The sequence below is a fragment of the Osmia bicornis genome, unplaced genomic scaffold (genome assembly GCF_907164935.1).
Source record: "Osmia bicornis bicornis unplaced genomic scaffold, iOsmBic2.1, whole genome shotgun sequence".
Lineage (NCBI taxonomy): Eukaryota > Metazoa > Arthropoda > Insecta > Hymenoptera > Megachilidae > Osmia > Osmia bicornis.
Window position 1 is genome coordinate 1,804 of NW_025791060.1, and position 12,024 is coordinate 13,827.

Sequence of the window (12,024 nt, forward strand, 5' to 3'; positions counted from 1 at the left end):
TATATTACGTTATATCTAATGAAGATATAGTAATAATGATATTGTTATTAAATGTATATTTCATAGCTAATGCAGATATAGTAATAATAACATTATTAGAAAATGTACATTGATCTGTAGGAAGATATCAATATATTACATATCTAATGCAGATATAGTAATAATGATATTGTTATTAAGTGTATATTACATATCTAATTCAGATATGGTACTAATGATATTGTTATTAAATGTATATTACACACCTAATGCACATATAGTAATAATGATATTGTTATACAATGTATATTACATATGTAATGCTGATATAGTAATAATGATATTGTTATTAAATGTATATTACATATCTAACGCAGATATAGTAGGAATGATATTGTTACTAAATGTCCATATACCTGTAGGAAGGTATCAGTATATTACGTTATATCTAATGAAGATGTAGTAGCAATAATGATATTGTTATTAAATGTATATTACATAGCTAATGCAGATATAGTAATAATAACATTATTACTAAATGTACATTGATCTGTAGGAAGATATCAATATATTACATATCTAATACAGATATAGTAATAATGATATTGTTATTAAATGAATATCACATATCTAATGCAGATATAGTAATAATGATATTGTAGTTAAATGTATATTACATATCTAATGCTGATATAGTAATAATGATATTGTTATTAAACGTATATTACATATCTAACGCAGATACAGTAGTAATGATATTCTTGCAAAATATCAATAGATCTGTAGAAGGTATAAGTACATTACATTATATCTAATGAAGATATAGTAGTAATAATGATATTGTTATTAAATGTATATTACATATCCAATGCAGATATAGCAATAATGATATTGTTATTAAATGTATATCACATATCTAATGCAGATATAGTAATAATGATATTGTTATTAAGTGTATATTACATATCTAATTCAGATATGGTACTAATGATATTGTTATTAAATGTATATTACACACCTAATGCACATATAGCAATAATGATATTGTTATACAATGTATATTACATATCTAATGGTGATATAGTAATAATGATATTGTTATTAAATGTATATTACATACCTAACGCAGATATAGTAGGCATGATATTGTTACTAAATGTCCATAGACCTGTAGGAAGGTATCAGTATTGTTAATATGCTCGTATTTGCTTCTAGAGCATCCGAGCCTTGTAGGTGTTTGCACGTTTGTGCCAACAAATTTTTCGAAGGACCAACTTCCTTCATGCACGAAGGATAGGACAAACTATTGGATTCGTTTTTTGTTTCAAAACTATATGTTTTAATATGCTTTACAAAAACTACTAAGTGTACGTGCCTAGTGGTGTTATCTAGTACAGAGCTAGTCTTATTCTAACGCTTGTGCGTGAAATCGCTTACGAAATCACCTCCGCAAGGTTGTCTTGACGGGGGTAAAAATGCAGTAACTGGTGGAAGGAGTATGATGTTGGAGAAGGATTTTGAAGGGGAAGCTATAGTAAGTTCCTGGTGACCAAAATAGTTTCTGATGGGTTTTTCCATTCCCGAAGAACACTCACAAAAGATTCAGCGCCTTTTCGACTCTTGACCGTGGCAGGTAACAAAGTTAGGAAACTCCTTGACTGTAATAAAGGCATGTTGAAGGTAACGGGCTAGAAGTTAGAAATGCAAAAACTCGAGAACTGATGTGGACAATAGATAGAAAATTAAAGTGAAAATCGCGGAGTCTTTATGGCTTCATGAGTTTATGGCTGCCACGGCGAGGTACCGACGTCCCGGCAGTGACGGTTGTAAAAAGGGCACGGCGAGACTGGGTCTTATGGCTAGTTGGTAGTGACGTGGAAATTAAATCTATGGCAGGCCTAAACATACCGCCCACCTTGAACGGGTTCCGTTCAACACGTTCGATACTGCTATACAATGACTTGATATCCTAAGAGTTTATAGTGCTAAAGTCTCGAATAAGAAATTAGAATATTGCTAGTTACAATGAGTTATAGGATTATAGTGATGAAAATGACAATTACCATGAATAAACTTAAACAATTACAATAAATGCATCCCCATACATAAACACATATATAGTCTTACATCTATACAAACAAAGTGCTGCTAAAATTCAATGATTAATTGGTACAAAGATTAAGTGAATGCGGGGGCGAATCCTTGGCTTGCTCTGGATCTGCATTTGGTAGAATGCAGATTCTCGTTACAGGCCTCTTGAGGACACCATCGGCGGTACGGAGTGTGACCACCCTAATGATACCGTCAGACCCTGGGTGCAGCTCAGTGATACGGCCGAGCCGCCATCTCGTTGGCGGTAAGTTGTCCTCCTTGATCAGGACCAACGCATCCTTATGGATTGTCCCCGGAGAATTCGTTCGCCACTTATGGCGCTGCTGGAGTCCATGCAGGTATTCCTGCTGCCACCGCTTCCAAAAATGCTGGACTGTCTGCTGGATCAGTTGATATCTATTCAACCTCCCTTGATTGAGATTAGTGATGTCGGGCTGGGGTAGGGCCATCAACGCATCTCCGATAAGGAAGTGACCAGGGGTGAGAGGATTAATATCGTTCGGATCATTGGATAGAGGATATAGGGGGCGTGAGTTTAAACATGCTTCAATCTGCGTCAAAATGGTGTAAAATTCCTCGTAGGTAAGTCTTTGTTCCCCAACTACCCGTTTCAAGTGTGTTTTGATTGATCTTACACCCCTTTCCCACAGCCCTCCGAAATGAGGCGCGTTTGGCGGTATGAAATGCCATTCTATATGCTCCCTCGCTAGTGAATCTATTACTCGATTATTGTGCAAGTCCGAATTTAATAGTGTACCCAGTTCTTGTAGCTCGTTTCGAGCACCCAACAAATTTCTACCGTTATCGGAGTAGATGGTGCTGCATCGACCTCTACGCGATATAAATCTATGTAGACAATTGAGAAAGGCGTCGGTTGTGAGGTCGGTGGCAAGTTCAATGTGTATTGCCTTTGTAGTGAAACAGACAAAAAGGCATATATACGATTTTCGAGCTACACGAGCGCGTCCCGTTTCTTTGATTAGAAAGGGGCCTGCATAGTCTACACCGCAGGTAGCGAATGCACGAGCCGGGACCACGCGATGGGCAGGTAGGTTGCCCATTCTATATGGCGTGCTAACGGGATTCGTTCGAAAACAAGTGACGCAGTCGCGTAATACCTTTTTTACTAGCCGCCTACCTGAGACCAACCAGAACCTGGCGTGAATGGCCGCGAAGGTCTGCTGGCAGCCAGCATGCAGCAATCGTACGTGTTCATGTCGTATTAGCAAAGTCACGAGAGGCCCAGTTTTGGGAATAATGATTGGATGTTTCTGGTCATATTCTAATTGAGCATTTTTAAGCCGACCGCCCACCCTGATGAGTCCGTGTTCGTCAATGAATGGGTTCAAGGAGATCAATGTGCTATGCTTGTCAATTGGCCTATTTGCCGTGAGATGTGCTATTTCTTTACTAAAGTGAGCCTCCTGCATACTACGGATAATTGCTCTTTCTGCCTGTGAGATTTCTGACGCTGTCGGCGGACAGCGATGATAACCGTTTCCCTGAACTTTCGTTGAGAATTCCTTGATGCGAGCATTTTTAATAAATCGCAAACAATAAGCCACTACGCGGAGCAATCTTGTGTAGGATGAATATCGCGAAACTATTTCAGAAAATGGAGGGAGTGGCGCGTTGGAGGCAACTAAGTGTATGACGACGGCTTGTTTCTTCTCCGGGATATCGGCAATTGTGGCCTCAGATGAAGGCCATGTTTCTATATTTTTCGAGAGCCAGGCTGGCCCATGCCACCATAAACTATTGTTTTTTAAATCTAGAGGGGCAACACCTCGTGATAACAGATCGGCCGGGTTACTAGCAGAAACCACGTGCCGCCAATCATTAGCTGACGTGGTGCTCTGAATTTCCGAGACGCGGTTAGCTACGAAAGTTTTCCATCGGCAAGGCTCGTCCCTAATCCAAGCTAATACTATCATAGAATCAGTCCAGTAGTATTCCTTCATCGAGTCTATGCACAATGCAGTTCGCACCTTGCCTGCTAACTGAGCTAGTAATAAGGCGCCGCACAATTCTAAGCGCGGTAAGCTTATTGTCTTGAGCGGGGCCACGCGGGTCTTCGCGCATAACAATAGGGAGGCCCAGGATCCATGGCCTGTTCGTGTGCGCAGGTATATAGCGGCCCCGTAGGCCCTTTCGGAAGCATCCGAAAACCCGTGGAGCTCTATGTCTTCCTCTGACTCAACTAAAGCCCGTCGCGAAATTGATAATGAAGCGATATCATGCAATTCACTCCGAAAGGTGCACCATTGCGTATGAATTTCTTGAGGGAGACTTTCATCCCAACCTAACTGAAACTGCCAAAGCCCTTGCATTAATAATTTTGCTTTAACTATTACAGGGCCTATGAGAACGAGCGGATCAAAGATTTTTGAGATTTCAGACAGAACAACCCGTTTGGTAACCCGATTTGTCGAAACGCTTGGGATTGAATAACTAAGTTTGTCCGTGTTCACCGACCAAAGTAAGCCTAAAGTTTTTGGGTCTTTGTCTGCGGGTTTGATTTCTACCGTGCTGTTTGATTCCGGCCCGTCGCAATTGAGGATGGTAGAATCGTTGCTCGCCCATTTTCGCAGGCAGAAACCTGCCTGCGCTAGGACCCAGGTCAACGACTCCCGCAATTGTATAGCCTGCTCGACTGTTTCGCAGCCGGTTAGCAGGTCGTCGACATAAAAATCGTTTTGAATGACGGTGCTCGCGTAAGGAAATGCCTGTGCGTAATCTCGTCCTACCTGCTGGAGCGCGCGGGTCGCTAAGAATGAAGCCGATGCCGTTCCGTAGGTCACGGTATTCAATTCGTAGGTTTTGATGGGCTCGTTCTCACTGGAGCGCCAAAGTATGCGTTGAAATTTGCGATCCGCATTCGTAACAAGAACCTGCCGATACATCTTTTCTATATCGGCGGATAGTACAAAGCGATGTTTTCTAAATCGAATAAGGATGGTGACAAGGTCACTTTGTACCGTCGGTCCTACTAATTGTGCGTCGTTTAGCGAAAGTCCAGATGACGTCTTCGCCGAGCCATCAAATACAACTCTAACCTTCGTTGTAGTACTAGATGTTTTAAATACCGCGTGATGCGGCAAATAATAGTACGCGTTGGAATTATCTATATTGTGGGTGGGGACTAGTGACATGTGGCCTAGAGCCTCGTATTCGTTCATGAAAGCTAAGTAGTGAAAACGAAGGTCCGGATTTCGTTTAAATCTCCGTTCAATGTTTAACAGGCGCCTTTTTGCCTGTTCGCGCGATTCTCCTAATTCGTTTAGACGGTCGTTAAAGGGAAGACTAACAATGCAACGCCCATCTGAGTCGCGGACCGTGGTTTTCCTAAAATGTGCCTCGCACTCGCTACTAGCCGCGCTCGTCGAGGCTGATTCGCGTGAATTTACTTCTTCTAGATCCCAGAAGCGCGAAATCGAAGCATCTAACTGTGCATTTGTTATAGCGTGGCAGGCTTGAATGGGTTTGGTTGATTCTCCGGGCCAATTCAAACTGCCTCCTAACACCCAACCCAGGCGCGTTTTTTGCCATACTAGATTGCCTAATCCTGCCTTGTGCTGCCCGATGCACAACAGCTTCCAAAATAAGCCCGCACCGATCAAGAGATCGATGCGACCCGGATGCTGGAATTCGGGGTCAGCTGGCGTAACACCAAGTGGTATAGGAATACGCACTTTATTCAGAGGAATGTTAGGCATGGCCTCTGTAATTCCTTTTATTACTAAGCAAGGCAAAACGGTCTGAAAAGAGTTCCCTTCCGAAGCGATTTGCAATTGAGCCTTGTACCGAATGGGATTTCTTGCTCCCGCCAAGCCGCTAACACTCATTTCAGCAGGTGTACAGCGTATATGAGCCCGATTACAAAATTCTTCGGTAATAAAATGAGCTTGGGAACCTACATCTAACAATGCGCGACACCGGTGTCTATTGCCTTTGTCATCTACTACGAAAACTACGGCGGTTGATAGAACCGTGCAATCGATCGCGATTTCGGTCGAATTTGATATATACGACTGGACTACATGAGAGGTAGATGGAGCTGGAGGAATTTCCTTTTCCTCGCTTGTCGCTATGGTTTCTTCTCGATGCAGTACAGTGTGGTGCTTTTTTCCGCATTTCCTACATTTACCGCGGGTGCAATTTTTGATGCTATGCCCAGGTGCTAGGCAGTTAAAACAAACTTGCAATCGTTTGATTGTTTCGTGTCTTTGAGAGAAAGAAAGAGCTAATAAATTAGGGCAATGTTGCAGCGCGTGCCCACCCTTACACAACAAACATTCGCCCGGTTGACTACTAACATGAGAAGCTGGGGCGTATGCTTTATTAATCACAGCGCGGGACCGATTGTCCTTATGTTGGTTGCTAGCCGCGGTATTATTCGCAATTGGTTTGTTTGCGTCCTTTCGCGTAAGATATTGAGAACGCTGCTCCAAGAATTTTGCAAATTCGTCAAAAGTAGGCCTATTCGATGCTTCCATTATTCTCCTCTCCCATTCATCGAGTGAAGCGGAATCTATTCTTTTAGCTAAGTAGACACTAACAAGGGATTGCCACAATTCAAGCGGTTTCAATAACCCTTCTAAAGCACGAACATTGTTTACAGCGGTATCTATAAATTTACTTAGCGCCTCGCCGTCTGGTTTTCGAACAGGAGACACGTCAAGCAATGCATTGACGTGATGGTCAATTAATGCCTTTGGATTTTCATACCGCTCCTTCAGGCGAGACCAAGCGAGCTCGTAATTCGCGGCCGATACACTAAATGACTCTAACGCGCGCGCAGCTGAACCCGTTAACGCCGATACTAAATAGTTAAAACGATCAATGTTCGTAAGCTTGTCACAAGTATGCACTAAGGAAGTAAACGTGTCGCGAAATCGAATCCATTGGCCGAAATCGCCACTAAAAGTTGGTAGTTTAATAACGGGAAGACGAGTCGTGGTATACGGGTCAGCTGATGTCGACGGAACGACATTGGCCGGCGACGGTGCCGGAGACTGTAAACCACGAGCACTATTCAAACGCCTTTCGGCACTCGAGAGCACGCCAAAATAAATGCTTTCAAAGGATTCGCGCTCCTCTAGATGTGCGTCCTCTGTGTCTGTTCCTACTACAATGGTTTCTATCTGAGCTTGAACATTATCGAATTTTTCGTACAACCCCTCATTTGCCTTTACGCGTTTCTCAAAGGCTAGTATGTCATCTTCAAGAACTGAAGTTTCTACAAATTTTCTAAAACGAGTCAATTTAGACTTGATCGCCCCACGTTCGGCTACTAAGGCCTTTAAAGATTCCATTTTACACCGTTTGCCGCAGATTAAAGACAGGAAAACAAACTCACGTTACAACAGAAGGATTGGATCAGCGATGCTGGATGCTTCCTCCAGGCGTCTCGTTGAGTTTCTCGTAGCAGCGTCTCTGCACGAGAAACGTATTTGCTTCTAGAGCATCCGAGCCTTGTAGGTGTTTGCACGTTTGTGCCAACAAATTTTTCGAAGGACCAACTTCCTTCATGCACGAAGGATAGGACAAACTATTGGATTCGTTTTTTGTTTCAAAACTATATGTTTTAATATGCTTTACAAAAACTACTAAGTGTACGTGCCTAGTGGTGTTATCTAGTACAGAGCTAGTCTTATTCTAACGCTTGTGCGTGAAATCGCTTACGAAATCACCTCCGCAAGGTTGTCTTGACGGGGGTAAAAATGCAGTAACTGGTGGAAGGAGTATGATGTTGGAGAAGGATTTTGAAGGGGAAGCTATAGTAAGTTCCTGGTGACCAAAATAGTTTCTGATGGGTTTTTCCATTCCCGAAGAACACTCACAAAAGATTCAGCGCCTTTTCGACTCTTGACCGTGGCAGGTAACAAAGTTAGGAAACTCCTTGACTGTAATAAAGGCATGTTGAAGGTAACGGGCTAGAAGTTAGAAATGCAAAAACTCGAGAACTGATGTGGACAATAGATAGAAAATTAAAGTGAAAATCGCGGAGTCTTTATGGCTTCATGAGTTTATGGCTGCCACGGCGAGGTACCGACGTCCCGGCAGTGACGGTTGTAAAAAGGGCACGGCGAGACTGGGTCTTATGGCTAGTTGGTAGTGACGTGGAAATTAAATCTATGGCAGGCCTAAACAAGTATATTACGTTATATCTAATGAAGACATAGTGATAATGATATTGTTATTAAATGTATATTTCATATCTAATACAGATATAGTAATATTGATATTGTTATTAAATGTATATCACATATCTAATGCTGATATAGTAATAATGATATTGTTATTAAATGTATATTACATATCTAACGCAGATATAGTAGGAATGATATTGTTACTAAATGTCCATAGACCTGTAGGAAGGTATCAGTATATTGCGTTATATCTAATGAAGATATTGTAGTAATAATGATATTGTTATTAAATGTATATTACATAGCTAATGCAGATATACTAATAATAACATTATTACAAAATGTACATTGATCTGTAGGAAGATATCAATATATTACATTTCCAATGCAGATATAGCAATAATGATATTGTTATTAAATGTATATCACATATCTAATGCAGATATAGTAATAATGATATTGTTATTAAGTGTATATTACATATCTAATTCAGATATGGTACTAATGATATTGTTATTAAATGTATGTTACACACCTAATGCACATATAGTAATAATGATATTGTTATACAATGTATATTACATATCTAATGCTGATATAGTAATAATGATATCGTTATAAAACGTATATTACATATCTAACGCAGATATAGTAGTGATGATATTGTTGCAAAATGTCCATAGATCTGTAGAAGGTATAAGTATATTACATTATATCTAATGAAGATATAGTAGTAATAATGATATTGTTATTAAATGTATATTGCATATCCAATGCACACATAGTTATAATGATATTGTTATTAAATGTACATTGATCTGTATGAAGTAATCAGTATATTACATTATTTCTATTGTAGATATAGTAATAATGATATTGTTATTTAATGTATATTACATATCTAATGCAGATATAGTAATAATGATATTGTTATTAAATGTATATTACATATCTAACGCAGATATAGTAGGAATGATATTGTTACTAAATGTCCATAGATCTGTAGGAAGGTATCAGTATATTACGTTATATCTAATGAAGATATAGTAGCAATAATGATATTGTTATTAAATGTATATTATATATCTAATGCAGATATACTAATAATAATATTATTACTAAATGTACATTGATCTGTAGGAAGATATCAATATATTACATTATATCTAATGCTGATATAGCAATAATGATATTGTTATTAAATGCATATCACATATCTAATGCAGATACAGTAATAATGATATTGTTATTAAGTGTATATTACATATCTAATTCAGATATGGTACAAATGATATTGTTATTAAATGTATATTACACACCTAATGCACATATAGTAATAATGATATTGTTATACAATGTATATTACATATCTAATGCTGATATAGTAATAATGATATTGGTATTAAATGTATATTACATATCTAACGCAGATATAGTAGGAATGAGATTGTTACTAAATGTCCATATACCTGTAGGAAGGTATCAGTATATTACGTTATATCTAATGAAGATGTAGTAGCAATAATGATATTGTTATTAAATGTATATTACATAGCTAATGCAGATATAGTAATAATAACATTATTACTAAATGTACATTGATCTGCAGGAAGATATCAATATATTACATATCTAATGCAGATATAGTAATAATGATATTGTTATTAAATGAATATCACATATCTAATGCAGATATAGTAATAATGATATTGTAGTTAAATGTATATTACATATCTAATGCTGATATAGTAATAATGATATTGTTATTAAACGTATATTACATATCTAACGCAGATACAGTAGTAATGATATTGTTGCAAAATATCAATAGATCTGTAGAAGGTATAAGTATATTACATTATATCTAATGAAGATATAGTAGTAATAATGATATTGTTATTAAATGTATATTACATATCCAATGCAGATATAGCAATACTGATATTGTTATTAACTGTATATCACATATCTAATGCAGATATAGTAATAATGATATTGTTATTAAGTGTATATTACATATCTAATTCAGATATGGTACTAATGATATTGTTATTAAATGTATATTACACACCTAATGCACATATAGTAATAATGATATTGTTATACAATGTATATTACATATCTAATGCTGATATAGTAATAATGATATTGTTATTAAATGTATATTACATATCTAACGCAGATATAGTAGGCATGATATTGTTACTAAATGTCCATAGATCTGTAGGAAGGTATCTGTACATTACATTATATCTAATGAAGATATAGTAGTAATACTGATATTGTTATTAAATGTATATCACATATCTAATGCAGATATAGTAATAATGATATTGTTATTAAGTGTATATTACATATCTAATTCAGATATGGTACTAATGATATTGTAATTAAATGTATATTACACACCCAATGCACATATAGTAATAATGATATTGTTATACAATGTACATTACATATCTAATGGTGATATAGTAATAATGATATTGTTATTAAATGTATATTACATACCTAACGCAGATATAGTAGGCATGATATTGTTACTAAATGTCCATAGACCTGTAGGAAGGTATCAGTATATTACGTTATATCTAATGAAGATATAGTAATAATGATATTGTTATTAAATGTATATTTCATAGCTAATGCAGATATAGTAATAATGATATTATATTAAATGTATATCACATATCTAATGCAGATATAGTAATAATGATATTGTTATTAAGTGTATATTACATATCTAATTCAGATATGGTAATAATGATATTGTTATCAAATGTATATTACACACCTAATGCACATATAGTAATAATGATATTGTTATACAATGTATATTACATATCTAATGCTGATATAATAATAATGATATTGTTATTAAATATATATTACATATCTAACGCAGATATAGTAGGAATGATATTGTAACTAAATGTCCATAGATCTGTAGGAAGGTATCAGTATATTACATCATATCTAATGAAGATATAGTAGTAATAATGATATTGTTATTAAATGTATATTACACACCTAATGCACATATAGTAATAATGATATTGTTATTAAATGTATATTACATATCTAACACAGATATAGTAGGAATGATATTGTTACTAAATGTCCATAGATCTGTATGAAGTAATCAGTATCTTACATTATTTCTAATGTAGATATAGTAATAATGATATTGTTGTTAAATGTATATTACATATCTGATGCAGATACAGTAATAATGATATTGTTATTTAATGTATATTACATATCTAATTCTTATATGGTATTAATGATATTGTTATTAAATGTATATTACACACCTAATGCACATATAGTAATAATGATATTGTTATTAAATGTATATTGCATATCCAATGCAGATATAGCAATAATGATATTGTTATTAAATGTACATCACATATCTAATGCAGATATAGTAATAATGATATTGTTGTTAAATGTATATTACATATCTAATGCTGATATAGTAATAATGATATTGTTATTAAATGTATATTACATATCTAACACAGATATAGTAGGAATGATATTGTTACTAAATGTCCATAGATCTGTATGAAGTAATCAGTATCTTACATTATTGCTAATGTAGATATAGTAATAATGATATTGTTGTTAAATGTATATTACATATCTGATGCAGATACAGTAATAATGATATTGTTATTTAATGTATATTACATATCTAATTCTTATATGGTAATAATGATTTTGTTATTAAATGTATATTACACACCTAATGCACATATAGTAATAATGGTATTGT

At 36.2% G+C, this 12,024-nt stretch overlaps 1 protein-coding gene across 1 annotated transcript; it reads right to left on the reverse strand.

Moving 5' to 3' along the window:
• Positions 1–2,141: 2,141 nt before the first annotated feature.
• On the reverse strand, positions 2,142–7,406 carry LOC123988648. The gene has a single exon (XM_046289400.1). It carries the CDS (start codon positions 7,404–7,406, stop codon positions 2,142–2,144), a length of 5,265 nt encoding a protein of 1,754 aa, XP_046145356.1.
• Positions 7,407–12,024: the final 4,618 nt, after the last annotated feature.

Coding starts and splice junctions, on each gene's coding strand:
- LOC123988648 (XM_046289400.1), bottom strand. CDS start 7,406: ATGGAATCTTTAAAGGCCTTAGTAGCCGAACGTGGGGCGATCAAGTCT.